Source organism: Pistacia vera, unplaced genomic scaffold, assembly GCF_008641045.1.
Source record: "Pistacia vera cultivar Batoury unplaced genomic scaffold, PisVer_v2 Contig31, whole genome shotgun sequence".
In the NCBI taxonomy this organism is placed as follows: Eukaryota; Viridiplantae; Streptophyta; class Magnoliopsida; order Sapindales; family Anacardiaceae; genus Pistacia; species Pistacia vera.
Genome location: NW_022196124.1, coordinates 68,639 through 89,866, shown reverse-complemented (window position 1 = coordinate 89,866; position 21,228 = coordinate 68,639). Strand labels below are relative to the sequence as shown.

The 21,228-nt window shown below is 33.3% G+C and overlaps 2 protein-coding genes across 2 annotated transcripts; both read right to left on the bottom strand.

Annotated features, from left to right (window-relative positions):
* Positions 1-11: 11 nt before the first annotated feature.
* LOC116136221 (dynein light chain LC6, flagellar outer arm-like) lies at positions 12-1,089 on the bottom strand. Its single transcript, XM_031421941.1, has 2 exons — positions 623-1,089; positions 12-495 (listed from the first exon to the last, which is right to left on the bottom strand). Exons 1-2 carry the CDS (start codon positions 758-760, stop codon positions 334-336), a joined length of 300 nt encoding a protein of 99 aa, XP_031277801.1. The 5' UTR covers positions 761-1,089; the 3' UTR covers positions 12-333.
* Positions 1,090-7,189: 6,100 nt separating this feature from the next.
* LOC116136097 (putative FBD-associated F-box protein At5g22720) lies at positions 7,190-7,666 on the bottom strand. The gene has a single exon (XM_031421812.1). The coding sequence runs from the start codon at positions 7,664-7,666 to the stop codon at positions 7,190-7,192; it is 477 nt and encodes a 158-aa protein (XP_031277672.1).
* Between the last annotated feature and the right edge of the window lie 13,562 nt (positions 7,667-21,228).

The window sequence follows — 21,228 nt, the reverse complement described above, 5'->3', positions numbered from 1 at the left end:
CTTATAGAAAATACAAGAACAAAACAAACAGAACATCATATCCATATATGGAAATGGAAAATGGAAAATTTGTACATGGCCATCAAGGCATTGCAAAAGTCTAAAGTCACATAGAAAATCCAAAAAAAACACATGTGGCCCAACGCCATGTGTGTGCCTCTGGTGTTTGTTCTTTTCTATTCTTTAGACTAGACTGCCCCATTAAAGATACATCCAAGAACTAACCAAAAAGACAGGAAATGGTAAAAGAAAGAAATTTGCAGTGCTTTGTTAACCTCAGTTTTCTGCCTTTTTCTACTCAACTTTTCCTTGCAACCAAACACATTTTGTACATCAATGTGGAGAGGATGGGGGAGAAGAAGACCCTTTGAAGATGAGAAACTTGAGAGACATTAATGTAAAATAGATAAAAGTCCCTTCAGAATGAGTGAAAAAACACCCAAACTTTGAACCCACCACACATTGCCATCCTCCTTCATATATCTTGTCAAACTCCTGCCAAATTTTATAATCCACAAAAAAAAAAAAAAAAAAAATCAGATAAAAATCTTTAGAAACTTATCCTTAAGAAAAAAGAACAAAAATCAAACTTCGAACTTCACAAGCTACATAAAATTGTTACCTTTTTAATATGGCCAGCTATAGATTCATATTCACAAACATCATAAATATCTAGAGCTTGGGAAGCAGAAGTCATGGCATGGATCTGCATCTTCACAGGCATATCAGTATCTTCAATCAAAGCTTTGCCTTCCAACATTTTCTCTCCTCTCTCTCTAAGAGAAAAACCACCCAGTTGAGATATGATATGAAACTATCCAATGTTGCTTTTGATCTTCAAAGTTTGAGGAACAACAAGATTCTCCCGAATATCTGTATTGCTTTTCAAGTGTTGAAAAGGCAGAGACTTTAAAAAAGGACAACCCCAGAAAGCCTCCCTCTCTTCTTCCAAAAGTAGAGGAGTGAGTCATCAAAATGATAAATATTTAGGCTTAGGTTGGCACATATACCAATTTTTTCTGACATTTTCCATGTTATTTTTACATATTCTCTCTCTCTCTCTCTCTCTCTCTCTCTCTCTTTGTTTGTGTCTTCTTCTTCATCCTTGGATAAAGATAGTAAAGAATCCAAAGATAAAGCTGATGAGGCTCCAAATAAGTCAAGGCTTTGTTGTATTTTACTATTTCAGGATATGTGTTATTCTTTTATTAACTCATTATGAGGATATTATTTTTTATTATTAGACTTTATCTCTTATTCTGGGGTTTTGCTAAAGAAATAAATTAAAAGATTTGATTAATTTTGACTTCCCATTTTTCTAGTTAGAGGAAAAATGTATAATTAAATAGATAAAGTTTTACACGGAGATATATAATAAAATAAGAGTTTGAGAATATTAAAAATTAATAAAAATAAATAAAATGATGACTTTTCTGATAATTTGGTGAGTGTCATAACAAACACTTTAAGTATTGTTATGTCTAAAAAGTCACACTTATGTCAGTCTAATAAATATCTTTTTGTACTAGCTGTCAATCCTATATCTCTTCAAAGATATTCATATCAACCCTATCTCATTTCAAGAGATGAATGGACGAGAGCCTTCCATGTGTCAAGGTAACTTGCAAAATACTATTTGCATTGAGTGCATAGGTGTATAAATTGACATTTCTCTTCCCGAAAAGAGAGGTTAGACAGATGAGAGTTAGACATAGATTTGAGTCTCATTTCATTATTTCTCTCGGTAATCAAAGCTTTTCTCCATTTTTGTATGCCTTATGGGCAATATCATAGAAATAGTCAGAGATCAATAAAATAACAGTGGCTGTAGGAGTCGCTTGTTTGAGCATCCGAACCACTATAAAAACCTCTCTTGTTAGCCTATTATTTATGTTTTCTGTAACATATATAATTTTAGCTCTATATTCAAATCTCATAGATCTATTACATGTAATTTCTAAGACCCTCTTAGCACTTTGCACGTGCGAGTCGTTGGCATCCAAAATCATGCGTCAACAGTTTGGTGGCCCATGCAGGTCTTAAACCTGCGTCCAAGTTCCCTGATGGAGTGCTTAGATCTCAAGCCCGAATCAGAATTCTCCAATCGCGTGGCCAGATAGCAGATCGCACGTGTTAGAGTTCTTCGATCGCGTGGCCCGATCTCAGATCGCACGCTTTAGAATTCTCCAATCGTGTGGCCAGATCGCAGATCGTATGTGTCAGAATTCTCTGATCGCGTGGTCAGATCGCAGATCGCATGCGTCAGAGTTCTCCGATCGTGTGGCCAGATCGCAGATCAAATGCGTCAGAATTCTCCAATCGCGTGGCCAGATCGCACGCTCAGGTCGTTCTGATCTTTGGCTTCAGATCGCTGATCTTTAGCTTCAAATCGCATGTTCAGATCGCTGATCTCTTGTTCTCAGATTGAGCTCTCAGGTCGAGCTTATTATGCTCAAGTAGAGCTCGTTATGCTCTGAGGTTGAGCTCGTTATGCTCTCAAGTCGAGCTCGTTATGCTCAGGTAGAGCTTGTTATGCTCTGAGGTCGAGCTCATTATGCTCTCAAGTCGAGTGCGTTATGCTCAAGTAGAGCTCGTTATGCTCTGAGGTAGAGCTCATTATGCTCAAGTAGAGCTCGTTATGCTCAGGTCGAGCTCGTTATGCTCAGGTCGAGCTCGTTATGCTTTGAGGTCAAGCTCGTTATGCTCAAGTAGAGCTTGTTATGCTCTGAGGTCGAGCTCGTTATGCTCAAGTAGAGCTCGTTATGCTTTGAGGTAGAGCTCGTTATGCTTAGGTCGAGCTTGTTATGCTCAGGTAGAGCTTGTTATGCTCTAAGGTAGAGCTTGTTATGCTTAGGTCGAGCTCGTTATGCTCAAGTAGAGCTTGTTATGCTCTGAGGTAGAGCTCGTTATGATCAGGTCGAGCTCGTTATGCTCAGGTCGAGCTCGTTATGCTTTCAGGTTGAGCTCGTTATGCTCTCAGGTCGAGCTCGTTATGCTCTCAGGTTGAGCTCGTTATGCTTTCAAGTCGAGCTCGTTATGCTTTCAGGTAGAGCTCGTTATGCTTAGGTAGAGCCCGTTATGCTCTCAGGTCGAGCTTGTTATGCTTTCAGGTCGAGCTCGTTATGCTCTCAGGTCGAGCTCCTACCAGATCGCAATTAGCTTCTAGCTCTCAGCACTCGATCGCGTCAGGAATAGTTCAAGCTCTTCAGTTCGAGATTGTAGCCTATAATGCAACAACCATTCAAATCAAAGAGCTTAGTTTCTGGAGCGCGATTACGCTCTCCAAAAACTGGGGGGCTTCTGTTATGCTTAAAAAGTCATGCTTATATCAGCCTAATAAATGTCTTTTTGTACTAGTTGTTAAGCCTATATATTCTCAAAGATATTCATACCAACCCTATTTCATCTTAAGAGATGAATGGACGAGAGCCTTCCATGTGTCAAGGCAACTTGCAAAACACTCATTGCATTGAGTGCAAAGGTGTATAAATTGGCACTTCTTTTCCCGAAAAGAGAGACTGGGCATATGAGAGTTAGACATAGATTTGAGTCTCATTTAATTATTTCTCTCTGTAATCAAAGCTTTTCTCCGTCTTTGTATGCCTTATGGGCAATATCATAGAAATAGTCAGAGATCAATAAAATAACAGTGGATGTAGGAGTCGCTTATTTGAGCATCCGAACCACTATAAAAACCTCTCTTGTTAGCTTATTATTTATGTTTTCTGCAACATATATAATTTCAGCTCCATATTCAAATCTCATAGATCCATCACGTGTAATTTTTAAGACTCTCTTAGCACTTTGCACATGCGAGTCGTTGGCGTCCAAAATCATGCGTCAACAAGTATAATGATTTTTTTTTTCATCTTTGGGGTGATTGGACCCGCTTGTATGCCCTCAACTAATCTTCAGGACTAATGAAATATTCTTAACCATCAACCAAACCCTTGGGATTTGAATACAGTAATTTAGTTGGGTATATAAATTAACGGAGTTTATACATATAACATATGTACAATGATGACTCAAAAATAAAATAAAATAATATGAATGACTTATTTTATTAATTTAATTTTTTTTTAAAGGATACTCATAAACAATTTGATTACTTAAATTTTATTAATAAGTTAATAAATTAAACAAAGGCCTTAAAGAGTATATTAAAGTGAATTGTTTTGTATGGACGTTCTCTAGTACTTGATCATCTGTTTAATAGGGTAAATAAATAAAAAGTAAACGACTTTTTCCCACCCAAGGTTTGTCTTAATGACACTTCCCCATACAAAAAGTTTTAAAATACCACTTTTTCCACCCAACGTTGATATTCCATTAATAGTCAAAATACATTACACTTTCTTAATCAACATTCGACGAGTTAATAGGAACCAAGGTAAAAGTATTTTTGTGGAGTGGAGGCCGAGGAATCGAATGATGATGACTGATTGAATATTCGCCGTAGAAAATCAACTAAGAATAGGAAATTTTAGCTTTGCAGTGGCTGACAATCGACGAGAAATCAAGTGCTGGAGTGAGAGGGTTTTTGTAAAGAGGAGACCGAAGATTCAAATGGTGGTGACATAAAGAATTTTTGCCTTCGGAATCAGCTTTCGGTTGTAACGCAATATTAACTTGAGGTGGGAAAGTGGTATTTTGAAACTTTCTTAGTAGAAAACATCAATAAGCAAACCTTAGGTGAAAAAAAAGTCATTTACGCATATATATATATACCCCATTTTTCTTTTTACACAAGTTTTGACACTTTTTGAATCATTAGATTAAGGCATATGAATGGTTAAGATTGTATCTTAATTATGGTTATAATTATATAATAATATGCGGTTAATTAAAATTGTCTTTGCTGTAAATGTTGATTTTATGAGTCCTAAAAACAATTTTGAGTATTGGGATATTTTCTCATTATATGAAATCTCTAAAAAAAATCCAATGATTATTACCATAATTTTATGGTTCTAAACAAAATCCGAAACCATATATGTTTATTTTTCAAGTATTTTCATAATCGAAAATAATATTTCAATCAATAAACATATTTTTTCTAAAAATTTTAATAAATTATAAAAAAAATCTAACATATTTGATGTAGATATAATATAAGATACATATTCTAAGAAAAATGTTTGTTATCCAAAATAATATTTCAACCAATACACATTATTTCTAAATATATTAACCCATAACAAACATCGTAACATATTTGATGCAAATATAAGATAATTAAATTATGAAATTTAATTTTTATTTATTATATTAAATTTAAAAAAAAATTTTGAGTAACTTTTCAAAACTTTTCATATACGGAGTGTAAACAATATATTTTTGCAGTGTGTAATTCTATGTGGTGTCTTTTTACATACAAATAAAACATAGCTATTTTGAAAATTAACTTTACTAAACATTCCATAACTTATATTTAAAGATGATTATTTCTACAATAGAGAGATTAAAATAAAAATTATATTAATCCCAAACTGTCCTCACTCTTTAGAACTAAGCCTCTCTTCCACATAGATAACATCATTGTATCAAAAACAAACTTAAGCATTCTCAATGCTCATTGGGAAACACCAATCAAGTTGAAACTTTATAATTCCTAAAGGAAGGATAGACCAAGGATCACTCAAATTATTTGTACTCAACAGCTTCATCAAATTATCAACATCAATCAATTTCCTATCGTTAAGACGTAAGAAGCTTCCGACCTTAATATCCTTTAAATAGTGCCGCCAACATTTGATATCATGAGAACTGCAACATCCCTATTCTTCAGTTCATTATAGAATGACTGAAATTCAAACAAATATCAAATAATTAATTCACTTGAAACTCTTTCCTTGGACTTAAATGACTAATCGAAGACAATCTCTGATCATATAATGGAAAAGAATATATTAAGATGTTGTAATTACTCTTTTCTAAAGTTAAATTCCATTTCAACAAATCATCTTATGGTTGTTACAAAAAAAAAAAAAAAAAAAAAAAAAAAATTACGTACCTCAAATACTTGGTGCTGGTGCTTGAAAGAAGTTGTTTGCAAAGACAAAGTCCTAGGATAACAAATCCAAAGAAGACAATCCAAGAAAATCCTATATTTTAACGTGGCATGTATAAATGTAACTCAAGATTCCCAACATTACAAAGGGGTGATGGAAAGCTTTTCCTGAATTCTTCTAACTTAAAAGAACTCTGACAAATCAAAAAACAAAGCAAAACAAAACAATAAGTGGTTGAGAAGGATCATAAACAAAAGTAAATAGAGTAAAGTGAAATATTAATAATCAGTTATATGGAATTTATGCACATACCACAGTCGTGTTACAGATATCCTTAGATCTTCAATTTGATTGGATACTCCTAGAAATTCCCTCAGTTTTAGGCTCCATTGAGTGTCAAACGTGACTTTAGCTAAACATTTAAATTGCCATGGACATAATGCATTTATGTGCTAAGTGGGAATGGGACCATACTCGTAAGTAAAGGAAAGTAAATTTGGAGTATCAAGGTCAAGTGCCTTCATATCAAGACAACAAGTAACTAGGAACTTCCTAAGCTGATTACTTGAAATCGTAATACTTTCAAGGAAACAGCAATACACAAGGATCAGATCCTCGAGCATGGGAAAGCTTGAGATAATATGATGAAACTGTTGGTCCGTAAGATTAACGTCCCTAAAATAAAAAAAATTCAACTGTGAGCACCCAATAATGTTAAACACTCTTGAGCACCCAATAATGTTAAACACTCTTGACATTCTCTTTGCCAAATCTAAGGTGTAACCCTCGAAGATTTGGAACAATAATCTCAACAATGTTAGAACTTAAGTCCAAGGGAGAGCCCAACCGAAAAGATCGCACTGATAGGTGGAAGAGTCCCTAGGGTTAAGTACCACACTTGATGGGTGTGAATGTGGGATCCTAACAAACAATCTCAACACTTTCAATTCTATATGAGGAGACACTCATTATCTTCAATTTGAGAGATTTAAAAACACACAATCGCTTCAAACCCCAATAGTCCCAAAAAAAAAAAAAAAAAAAAAAAACACAATTCTTCAAGGAGAGGGCATTCTCTACAAAGGTTTTGGACCATCTTTTCATTTATAAAAACCTTGACCAAATTTAGCTTTCTAAGAGAATAAAATCTGATAGTATATGAGATATTCTCCAACTCACAAGTAGTTAACCTTAAAGTAGTAACTATCTAGCAGAGATGGTGCATCGCCACTTGTTAAGAATTCTAAACTAATCTTTTTAACCTCCTTCTCAGAGGCCAATCCTATCCATTTTTCAATATAAGGAGCCGATTCTTCAACATCAAGAATACTTATGACTAGCGTAAATTTGTGCATACAAAACTTGAGCTCGCAGAACTGAAGCAGAGAAGCATCAACAAATTCTATAAATTCTTTCAAACGATCACAGAGTGTCGATCTGTTCCCTTCAAACTCTGATATAATTTGATCACTCTCATCTTGAGCGAGGAAATAAGTTTGATCAAAATCAAAGATAGAGAAAGATATCCATAACTGATTCCATCTCTTAGACAATATGCTAATTTGAGCTACCCTTTTTGTTGAGAGGTAGGACATAATTTGATGAATTATAAAAGGAGGCAACCCTGAAATTCGATCCACTATCTTATCCATTATCTTCAAATTTGTAATATAACAATTCTAAATTTTCAAGCTAAACTCTTCTTGGACGAAAATTCGATTAAAAATAAAAATATTTAAATACTAATTTGAAAAATTGACCATAATGTGATAAAATCAATCAAGTAACAGGTTAATCAAATAGAAGAAAAACATAAATAGGGCCTTCCTCGGAAATTCGATATAGAACAACAGTGTTGAAGAATTGAAATTTGAACAGTGTTGAACAGAAGAGGATGTCCGCACCGTCTAGGTTTAGGAAACAGAAGTTGGCCCAAATTTTAATGGATTTTGACACAAACACAATAGAAGGTGAGGAGACAGAAATGGAAGAGAAATCTTTCAACACTTGCATTTTATAGCAAGTTTACAATACCTAAAATACTTCATATTTGATGAAAGTATGTTCTTTTTTAATTTTTGATTAAGTTTGAAGATGAGGTTGAAGGTCGAAATATAGGTTATAAAAGTAAAATAAATAAATAAATTTGGAATCAAAGGAGCGGGTTGAAAGGTAAGTATAGCTATTGTTCACTAGAAAAAAAGGTCAAACACATGAGGATTAGGATCATATTTCCAAATTCCGAAACTAGTGAATGCTAATCGAAAAGGTCAAACACATGGAGTTTCCTATGAAAAAACTTATATAAAATAAATAAATAAATGAAATATATAAATAATGTCGTGGAAACTATCATGCAACCTAAATTTTAAATAAATAACAAATTCTCCTTGAAATTTCAGAAATAATAAAAATCCCTTAGTCATTTGTGTGCCTTAGTGTATCGTTAAAATTTATAACATGATTTTTAAGTTCGAGTCCCCTCAGACACTAATAATAGGGGTGACCACTAAAGAGATTTATCTGATCATTCACTTCAAGACCGTGGAGAATTAGTTAAGGTGCGTGCAAACTGACTGAATACCCTCAGTCACTAGAAAAAAAAAAAAAAAAAATCATGACATAATGAATTTATAGGTACTTACCATATTAACCGTCTACATTTTATTTTAACACCAAAAATTTAATGATAGAGGGATTTCCGTTATCACTATAACTTTAAGAAGATTTTCTTATTTGATTATACCTCAAGGGGATTATTGTTCTAATATGAAATTCGATCGACTATATTTTCCATTTTCTTACAACTCAACTCTCAATCTCTCTACTCCAATTCTCCAATTCTCTTCAATTCAATTTATATTTACATATGTTCATATTATTCAATTTTTTTTTCATTTTTCAATTTCATCTATTATGTATATTATTGTTCAATTTCTTTCATTTTAATTATTTATTATTTTATTATAAATTTATAATGGATTCCAAAAATTATGTATTCGGAGGATCATCCCCAAATGAGTTTTACGTTCTATCTATTGAATAAATTGAAGGGTCAATCCATTTTCACCATTTCAAGAGGCTGCAACTTCCATTCCACAACCATTAACGGTTGGGATGGGGTCTAGCCAAACACAAGCGAGCTACAACTCCACAGCCCGACTGTCAAAGAGGATCGTGTTCGGGGTATGACAATTCTTCACCAAATCAAAACGGCCAAAGCTAAATGGGTTGGGGGAAGAAACATGCGGGGAATGTAATTTTTGTTCAACCGTTATTAGCGCTGAGAACGGGACTTCAACAATGCGGCAGCACTTGGAGAAGAAACACCCCCAACATGTGCAGCAATCCCACCAGTCAGTTCAAGTTCAATCGCACCAGGTAGGCAAATTCAAACTCAACTTAATTTTAATCCACAATCCTCAACTCTCTCAACATGGAAATACAATGCACTCACAACATGAGATGCAATAGAAAAATTCATATGTTCTCCATCTGAAAATCCTTGTTTTGTTGAATTGATTAAAAATGTTTTTTGTCCAGCATTTACCCCTATTAGTAGAGGTACAATTAGAAGGGACATAATAAAACTTTATGATAAAATAAAAAATCAACTTAAAATAGAATTTCAAAATTTTAGGTTATCTCTATTGCACTTACTTCAGATACATGCATGGGCTGCTAGATCAAAAACAGATTTTTTGAGTGTCACAATACATTATTTAGATTATGGTTGGCATTTACAACAAAAATTGATAAGTTTTAAAGCATTATATGAAAAACATAATGTTGAAACTATTTATTTTACAATTCTTGAAGTTTTGCAAGAATATTTATTATCTGAGAGAGTTGTGGCACTAATGCTTGAGAATGTAGCTGTAAACACTTCGGCAATTTCCTTATTTGAAAAGAGATTGGATCCACATAGTGAAGGCAAATTTTTTCACCAGAGATGTTCTTGCCACATCATCAATTTGATTGTTAAAGCAGGTTTAAAAGCTATACATTTGAGGATTGAAATGGTGCGCACGACTATCATATTCATCATCGGTAGCAGTTCAAGATGGATTGAATTTCGCAAATATTGTCGCCAAGAGGATCCGCCGATTGAACCAAAGAAGTTATGTATGTACATGCCTGTCCATTGGAACTCCACGTACTTGATGTTGGAAAAAGCTATATTAATCGCAAGACAAATTATAGAGTTTATTAACCGGAAGAACTATTTGGAGGACGTCATCAATGAATCCGATTGGACGGTTTGTGAACTATTTTTTTTTTCATTTCTGAAAGTTTTTTACGATTCTACAAATATATTAAGTGGTATTTAATATTTATCCTACTACTAATGTAGCATTAGATATTTTACTTTGAATTTCTACAATTTTTGCTACATATAGATATAATGAAGATTTGCATGACATTGTTGTTCCAATGGAAAAAAATATATCGGAAATAATGGTTAGATATTTCATTCTTATATGGATTAGGTCTTATTGTAGATCCTAGTTTTAAATTAAGTATATTTAATTTTACGGTTCTTGAGATAGGCCATAATTTATAGTTCTTATTTGATAGACTTTAACAGAAAATTGGAAAGTCTTTTTTCTTTGTATCAGACTAGGCACATTGGAGAGCCTAGCGCCGGTAGAGATGAGTAGTAGAACCCTGATGAAGACCAAGGATGGCAAGGAACCAGCATTTGAAGGTTTGTGGAATGTTGCAGCGATGATGGTGGAAGTAGCTACTCGTATAGACAACTTGGACCAAATAAGTTGTATCGGTCCCTATAGCCCAAGTGGCACGTGGCATTTTATCTGTGTCAGTTTCGACAATTGCATTCGAGTCAGTATTCTCAATTAATGGCCGCATTGTTGAAGAGAGAAGATGTTCTTTAACCAATGAGATGGTTGAAGTCATAACATGTTTACGGGATTGGACTCATGCGAATAGAAGAGATCAGTAGCATCCTGAAGATCTTGAACTATTCAACCTTTGCAGAAACACAGATTTGGAGAATATAAATATTGTTGACGATGTAAATTAATAATTTAATAAAATCAAATTTATTTAATTGTTTATTTGTGAAGTGTGATTATGTGAATATTATATTTATGTTAAAATTAAATTATTATTATCTCCTTAAAGTTTAAATTAAAAACACCATAAATTTATAGCCAATTAAGAATTAAGTCATTATTTATTAACATTTAATCATTCATTTATATTTAATTATTAATTAATCAAAAAATTTACAAATTACCCCTAAAAAATTACATAAACCCCCCTATAATTTTTATTAGGTCCCTAAATAGATAAAAAATAAAGTGGGGGTAAAGAAGTGTAATTATGGGCCTAGGACCGGTCCTAGGGATGGGTCCGGGCCCTGAAATTTTTCATGGGCTTGAGGCTGGGACGGGCTTGGGACTGGTCCCAACCCCAAGAAAGACTAGTCCCAACTGGGCCCAAGCCTAGGCCCTAGGCCCTGTTGGGTCTAGTCCCTGCCCACCTCTAGTCCAACAAAACCATTAATATTCTAAACCAAAAAATAATAATATTAAATTGCAATAACTTACTTAAATGTAACAATTTTAAGCTAATATAAACATAAATTAATACAAAAATACATACTTTTTTTTTTTTTTTAAAAATAGTGACACTAGATCAAGATTTTTGAGAAACAAACAATTTTGAGTAAATAATCAAAAGAACCCAAAAATGCTTAAAAAGGAAGGGTTCAAATGGTCACCTGCGACAGAAGAGGCCTTCGAAAAATTGAAGGGGCCTATGACTAGTGCCCCTGTTCTTGCACTGCCTGATTTTTCAAGGGAGTTTATTATAGGGTGATGCATCGGGCTCTAGAGTTCGGGCAGTTCTGAAACAAGATCGACCAATAGCTTATTTCAGTCATGCAGTCCAAGGGAAGCACCTTTCGTTGTCTACTTATGAAAAAGAAATCCTAGCCTTGGTATTAGCAGTTCAGAAAGGAGGCCTTATCTCCTTGGGAGACAATTCATTGTTCGGACAGACCGCCAAAGCTTAAAGCACTTATAGGCCCAACGAATAACCACAACAGCCCAACAAAGATGGCTCTTCAAGTTGATGGGGTTTGTCTTTGTCATACAATATAAGAAAGGTAAGGATAATATTGTTTATATTGTAGCTGATACACTCTCCAGAAGAGAAAAAGGTCACGAGTTGCAAGGCAAGCTTACTGCATTATCAAGGCCAATTCCAAATTGCTTGGAGGCAATAAGAAATGAAACACAAGATAATCCTGACTTGAAAAAAATAGTTCAGTTGGTGTTACAAGGTGAAGCTGTTAGGCCTTGGCGATTCCAAAACGGAGTATTGTTTTTCAAAGATTGAATCTACTTGGCAGAAAATTATGGATTGCTCCACTCCTTCATTAGTCAGTTTCACAATAACACTCATGAAGGTTTCCAGAAAACCCTTCATCGGATCAAATCCAATTTTTATTACAAAGGGGTAAGGGGAAAAATTCGTCAATTTATAAAGGAATGCGATGTATGTCAATGGCATAAGGCAGAACAGACATCCCCAGCTGGACTTCTACAGCCGTTACCCATACCAGATAGAATATGGGAAGATGTTTCCATGGACTTCATCATGGGGTTGCTGAATTCAAAGGGTAAAACAATTATCATGTTGTGGTGGACGTTTGTCTAAATATGCCCATTTTGTAGCTGTTACTCACCTTTACACAGTTGACAAGGTTGCTCAAAGTTTTTTTGATAACATTTTCCGTCTTCACGGCATGCTGAGATCTATTGTAAGTGACAGAGATCCAATATTCACTAGTTTATTTTGGAAAGAGCTATTTAGATTGAATGGGACCAGTTTTAACTTTAGCCCATCGTATCACCCCCAAACTAATGGCCAGACTGAGGCGGTCAACAGGACATTGGAGATGTATTTGAGGTGTTTCACAAGCTCCCAACCAAAGCTGTGGATAAAATGGCTCACTTGGGCAGAGTATTGTTATAACACTAGCATTCATTCCACTACTGGAAAATCCCCTTTTGAGCTAGTTTATGGACGAGAACCTCCAACATTATTAACATATGTTCCAGGGACCACTAAGGCAGCTGCGGTGGAGCAAGAACTAATGGAGTGTGATCTCATTTTGAAGGTAGCCAAGGGGAAAATCCAGCAGGCCCATAACAGAATGAAAAAACTGTATGATTCGAAACATAAAGAAATGGAGTTTACAGTAGGTGACATGGTCTATCTTAAGTTGCAACCTTACAGACAACACTCCATATCAGTTAGGAAGAATCTAAAATTGGCAGCTAAGTATTATGGGCCATATAAGGTACTGCAAAAGATAAGAGTTGTGGCTTATTGATTAGAGCTGCCTAAAAATGCCCAAGTGCACCCAGTTTTTCGTGTATCTTTTTTAAAGAAACATGTCGAAGATCACATACAGGTACAAGGCAATCTGCATGATGTAGAAGTTAACAAGTTAAGGTTGCGACCGCTTGCTATTCTAGATAGCAGGATAAGAAAAAAATAGAAGGAAGTTCTAATACACTGGTCAGGCTAGTCACCTACAGAAGCAATCTGGGAAAATTGGAAGTTTATTCAACGGCAGTTTCCAGACATTGCTCTTGAGGACAAGAGCAATTTTGAAAGGGAGGGGCAATGTTATGAGTAAGAGGGTGCTGTAGAAGGAAGGGGCGTGGAAAGCGACATTTGGTTATTTGAGTTATCTGTTGGTTATTTAAGTTGTTTACATGTTTGGAATTTGTTTAGATTTTTTTGGAAGTTTTTTTTATGAATCTCTATTTAAGTTAATAAAGCCTAGTGGTAAAGGACGCTAAATCCGATTGTTTTTCCCAACAAAGTTTTATTATTTAATAAAGCTTATTATCTTTTGAGGTCCTGGTTTCATTTATCAAACCAAACTCTATTTTTGCTCTTATCAGAATAGGTCCTAAGAAGAACAAGTCGCTGTCCATACCACATTACAAGAGGGTGATGGAAAACTTTTCCTGAATTCTTCTAACTTAAAAGAACTCTAAAAAATCAAAAAGCAAAGCAAAGCAAAACAACAAGTGGTTGAGAATGATCATAATCTAACATAAAAAGAGCGAAGTGAAATACTAATATCAGTTATATGGAATTTATACACATACCACAGTTGGCATTACATCTATCCTTAGATCTTCAATTTGATGGGATATTCCAAGAAATTCCATCAGTTTAAGGCACCACTGAGTGTCACATGTAAAATAAGATAAAAATTTAACTTGCCGTGAACATAATGCATTTATACGTGAAGTGGGGATGGGACTATTCATATAAGTAAAGGAAAGTAAATTTGGAGTATCAAGGTCAAGTGCTTTCATATTGTCACAACTAATAACTTGGAACTTCTTAAGCTGATTACTTGAAATGGTTATACTTTCAAGGTCGCAATCCTCAAGGATCAGGTCCTTGAGCAAGGGAAAGGTTGAGATAAAATGATGAAACTGTTGGTTCGTGAGACTAATGCCCCTAAATGTTAACTTTTTCAAGTGTGAGCAACCAATAATGTCAATCACTCTTGGCATTTCCCTATCCATAAATTGAAGGGCTAACTCTTGAAGATTTGGAACAACAATCTCAACAGTTTCAATTTCACCATGGGAGACATTCATTATCTTCAGCTTGAGAGCTTTAGGAACATATAATCGCTTCAAACCTCAAGATTCCCAAAAAAACATTTCTTCAAGGAGAGGGCATTCACTAGTAAGCTTCTGGAACATCTCTTCAATTATGAAACCGTTTCCAAAGTTAGCTTTCTGAGAGAATTAAATCTGATAGTATCGGAGATATTATCCAACTTACATTTAGCTAATTTTAGAGTTGTAACGAATCTAGCAGAAAAGATTGTTTGAGGCAAAGTGTATAGTGTATCGCCATCAATTAAGATATCTAAATCAAGCTCTTTAACCTCCTTCTCCGCAGCCAATCCTATCCATTTATCAGTATAAGGAACCAATTCTTCAGCATCAAGAATATTTATGAATAGGCTAAATTTGTTCATAGAGAACTTGAGCTTGCGAAATCGAAGCAGAGAAGCATAAACAAATTCCATAAATTCTTTCAAACGACCACGGAGTGCCAATTTGTTCTCTTCAAACTCTGATATAATTTGATCACTCTCATCTTCAATGAGGAAATAAGTTTGATCAAAATCAAAGATAGGGAAAGATAGCCGTAACTGATTCCATCCCTTAGACAATATACGAATTTGAGCTACCTGTTTTGCTGAGAGATAGGACATAATTTGATGAATTATAAAAGAGGCAACCCTGAAATTCGATCCACTATCTTCAAATCTGTGATATTCACATCCACAGATAATATAACATACTAAATTTTCAAGCTAAACTCTTGTAGGACGAAAATTAGATTAAGAATAAAAACATTATAAAAAAAATTAGGAAATTGACCGAAATGTGATAGAATTAATCAAGTAACAGATTAACCAAAAGAAAACATAAACAAAGCCTTACTTGTAAATCTGATGCAGAACAACAGTGTCGAAGAATTGAAATTTGAACAGTGTTGAACAGAAGAGGACGCCCACACTGTCTAGGTTTAGGAAACAGAAGCTGACCCAAATTTAAATGAATTTTGACACAAAACAGAACGGAAGGTGAGGAGATACAAATTGGAGAAGAAATCTTTCAACACTCGCATTTTATAGCGAGCTTACAATACTTGAAAGATTTCATATCTGAGAAAATATGTTAGTTTGTAATTTTTGATTGAGTAGTCAGTAGTGTTTGTCATAGTAAGATTCACAAAACTTGAATAAAAGACATAAACATTAAACAGAACCTTACCTGTAAATCTGACGCAGAGCATCAGTGTCGAAGAAATGACAAAGTAACATAATATAACTACCCACTAATAGAATTAAACATTGGTAATAATAATTTAAGTTAACTCCACTCCACAATTTCATCAAATTAGCAGCATCAATCGATTTCCAATCGTTAAGGGGTGTTTGTCTGAGCTTATGAAAATTACCTTATAAGTAACAAGTGTTTATGCATTTGAACTTTTAAGCAATTACATATTTGGTTAAAGTACTTATAAGTGACTAATAAGTGATTGACGTATTTGATAAAATGTGGCTTATAAGTACATTTTATTATAAAATGACTAAAAATGGTATTACATTAAACAAGGGTATAAATTTTAAAATTAAACAAAGATAATGTGGGAATATACTTTGTCAAATAGCTTATAAGCAGATGCTTATTAAGCAAAAAAAAAAAAAAAAAAATACCTCCCCCAACTTATTTTTTTTGGCTTATAAGCTCAAAAAAGATATAAACAAACAGGTCAGCCTCTGTTTATAAGCAAAAAAAAAAAAAAAATACCTCCCCCTAACTTATTTTTTTTTGGCTTATAAGCTCAACTTATAAGCTCAAAAAATATATAAACAAACAGGTTAGTTTAATTTTAGAGCTTATAAGTTAGTTTAACCAACTTATAACCTTAGACAAACATCCATAGACCTACGAAGCTTCTTACTTTAATATCTTTTAAGTAGTGTCGCCAACATTTGATATCATAAGAACTGTAACAGCTTGCATCTATATTCTTTAGTGCGTTATTGAATGACTGAAATTCAAGGAAATATCAAAAAATTAATTCACTTGAAACTTTTTTCTTGCGCTTAAATGACTAATTTGACACAATCTATGATCTTATTATGGAAAAATATGTTAATTTGTAATTTTTGATTGAGTGGTGGTTGAACCATGAGGTTTAAAGGTTGAAATATATGTTGAACATAGATTTAAGAGTAGTGTGCTACGTGTACAAAATAAGAGTAAATGACAATTTTTACCCAAGGGTTGTCCTAACTACATTTTCCCACCATAAACTTTGAGAAAAACAATTTTCCACTCATTGTCAATCTCCATCAATGAAATATATTACCTCACAGGAGTAAAGCTACCATAAAACTATAATACCCTTTACTATTTGACTTTAAAAATTTTTAACGAGGTTGAATAATTTTTCCCACCCAAACTTTATTAAATATATTTTTCACTTTCGTTTATATTAATTTTAAAGTTAATAAATTTAAAAAAAAAAACTTAAAAAAGAAGCCAAGCCAACGGTGTAAGCCTCAATTTAGCTCGACAGTGGCCAGATCGATGCCACGCAAGGCTTTAGGGCTTGGAGTGGCTCCGATCTGGCCACATCGGACCAGATGATGCCTTTTTCGACCAATGTGGCCGACTTAGAACAAGGCCAATGTGGCCTTGATATGGTTATTTTTGGCCTAATCAAGGCAAATACACCCTTGATCTAGCCACGTCGACCAGATGAAAGCCAATAGTGTCGACCTCATTGCTAGAGCTATTGGCTTTTTTTTTTCAAATATTTTAATTGATTTTTCTATTTTTTTTTTTACTTTTTTAAGTAATTTTAATTTATTTTTTAAGATATTAAAATAAAAAATTAAAAATATTGAAAAAAATTAAAAAAATAATTAAAATCAAAGAGTGATGTTGACCAGTTGATCTCGTGGATTGGTATTGATAGCCAACCAAATTAATTTTTGGTTTTTTTAATTATTAGTTAAATAATAATTTATTTAATATAAACTTCTTTTATATTAATTAAATGCTTATAAATCTATTGTTATAAAAATACTTTAAAATTTTTGGTCTATATTAATTTATCAAACACTAACTTATAGCTTTGAAACTCGTGACAACTTTTAAAATAAAATTTGACTAGTGGCCCCATACTTTTAATCTTTCTAGTGGCCCCATCTCCAAAATTGTCCACGACAAATATCAACCTTTTACTTGGGTATAAATTTTATCTTAATGTAAATTGTAGATAATCTTATGTTTTTTCTTTTTCCAAACTACAAATTTCTCTCTAATAATTTTCTCTTTAAAAAAATTAAAAAAAAAAAATCGCTTCAAATTTAAAAATTACAAGACTTAAATCACTTCCTTGTAAGAGACGTGTTGTTGTGATTATCAATACAAAAAGCTTCAAATAGAACTTGAAATTTTAGGAATTTTGGAAAAATAGTAGGCTGTTGATATCATCAAGCTAATAATTATTTTGTTCTTGAAGAAGTGCAGATGAATAGAAATTAAAGAAAATCTAAAAAACCAATGGCTTTAATTATTACATGTTATTCATAAGACTCTTTCTTTTGTATAAGGGAAACAAAATATAAAATAAAATAAAAAACATTAGGGTTTATGATTAAAAAGTTGAGGAAAATTTTTAGATTAATTATACAAGGGTCAACGTGAGAAAAGTTAATAGAAAGAATTTATACCTTCTCTAGTAATTTTTATGAAGGATAATACTGTAATTAAGTAAAAAAAGAAAGAGGGGTCTATTGAGATAAAATGTAAAGGGTCAATAGCATCACTAATAAACTTTATCATATACACTGAATTATTTTCCATAAAGAACAAAAATAATATCATGAAATACAATTTATACAACAAACATAATATAATATCAAAATAATGAAATACAATATCCTATCATATATCATATAACCTATGCAATGTAGAATAGGTTATAATAATGTTGCGTGCCAAACATATCATAAATTGTCACTGTTTTGTTTTTGCTAATGAAAATAGATTCAAATAAAGTTGATTATTTCTAAAATAATTAATATACAAATTACTGAGTTGTTTAATTATTTGTTTGAAAATTAGATTGAACAGATAGAAGATGAGGCATGGATTGAATAGAGAGAAAATGAGTGTTGTGAAGAAACATTAATTACTTATTTGAAATTGGAATTATATAAAATGCTAAAAATAAAATAGGTATGAATATTTTATTTACTGAAGTTTAATTGACACACTTATTTGAAATTGGAATTATTTAATATGCTAAAAGTAAAATTGGTATTAACGGGCCTACAAAGTTAGGCCCAAATCTAATTGACACACTCGTGGTTAATACCCAAAAGACTGGCAATTGGGCTTTTTGATTTTGTATAATATGCAGTACATGCACATTAAGTCCTGGAAGAAAGATGAACTAATTTACATAATTAAGTTAATGCAAAAATTATAGAGAAATTTTACTTTGAAAATTGATTATTGGGAAACTATAAGTTGAAAGAAACGAACTAGGGTGACTTGGATTACAAATAAACGAGGAAATTATGTTATAGAGGATAATTCCGTACATTTCATCATATTATAAAATAGAGTAATTCTACTCACCCCAAAATATATCTCAAAATTCATATAATAGCAGGTGTACAATTCTGTGTGGTGTCTTTTTACATACAAATAAAACATAGCTATTTTGAAAATAAACTATAACAAACATTCTATAACTTATATTTAAAGATGATTATTTCAACAATTGAGAGATTAGTATGAAAATTATATTAATCCCAATAGTAATGCTAGGTCTATAACTCAATCTCACAACCTTCTCATATATAAAGGAAAGTAAATTTGGAGTATCAAGGTACCTTCATATCAAGACAGCTAGTAACTCATAACTTCTTAAGCTGAATACTTGAAATCGTAATTCTTTCAAGGAAAGAGCAGTACAAAAGGTTCAGATACTCGAGCATGGGAAAACTTGAGATAATACGAAGAAACTGTTGGTCCATAAGACTAAGGCCCAAATTCTAACTTTTTCAATTGTGAACACCTAATAATGTAAAACACTCTCGGATTTTTGGACTTGCAAAATCCCAACTCTCGAAGATTTGGAGCAACAATCTCAACACCTTCAATTTCATATAAGGAGACATACATTATCTTCAGCTTGAAAGCTTTAGAAACACATAAACACTTCAAACACCAACATTTCAGAAAAAAAACATTTCTTCAAGGAGAGGGCATTCACTACTAAGTGTGAAATCAGAAGAGATAATTCTTGATATTCATTGTGAATAATGTACAACAATATATACACCTAGTGTTCCATGAAATAAGGAAATTAAATAATCTTATTCCTAATAAATCTGATCCTTATCCCTAATGTGATCTTGATCCTAATCCTAATATGATAGTGTATAACTCAACATCCTAATCCTAACATGATTCTGTACAACTCAACATCTTAATCCTAACATGATTCTGTACAACTCAACATCTTAATCCTAACATGATTCTGTACAACTCAACACTCTCCTTCAAGCTGGAGCATATAAATCATATGCACCAAACTTGCTACAAATAAAACCAATACGAGGACCTCTGAGTGATTTAGTAAGGATATTCGCTAATTGTCGTTTGACCTGACATGACTAGTGGTAATACAATCGAACAAAATTTTCTCTGGAATAAAATGACAAATCAATTTCTATATGTTTAGTCCTCTCGTGAAACACCAGATTAGAGGCAATATGGAGAGTGGCTTGATTATCGCAAAGTAACTTCATCTGTGATACTTCTGCAAATTTCACCTCTTGAATTAGTTTCTTTAACCAAATGAGCTCACAAGTTGCTAAGGCCATTGCACGATATTCTGCCTCTGCACTCGATCTGGCAACAACATCTTGCTTCTTACCATTCTAAGATACAAGGTTTCCCCCAACAAGACACAAAAACCTGAAGTGGAGCGTCTATCAGATGGAGCACCTGCCTAATCAGCATTAGAATACCCAACAACCTGTGTATATAGCCCCTGTTTTCATATAACAAACCTTTGCCTGGTGCACCTTTGATATACCTTAGAATTCGAACAACTGCATCCTAATGACCATCACATGGAAACTATAAGAACTGACTAACAATAATGACAGAGAAGGATATATCGGATCGTGTGATGGTGAGATAATTAAGCTTACCAACCAGTCCTCGATATCTTCCAGGATCAACTAGAGGCTCCCCTTGTCCAGGTGAGAGCTTTGAATTAGGATCCCTAGGAGAGTCTCTCGGTCTGCAATCTAACATCCTTGTTTCTTCTAGAATATCCAATGCATACTTTCTTTGAGAGATAACAATACCAAAGCTGGAATGAGCAACTTCTATACCAAGGAAGTGTCTAAGTAGCCCCAAATCTTTAGTCTAAAAGTGGCTAAACAAGTGTTTCTTCAACTGCTCAATATCATCTTGATCACTTCTTATAATGACAATATCATCGACATAGACAACCAGATAGATGCATTACTTTGGTGATGTATGTTTATAGAAGATCGAATGATCAGATTCACACTGTACCATAC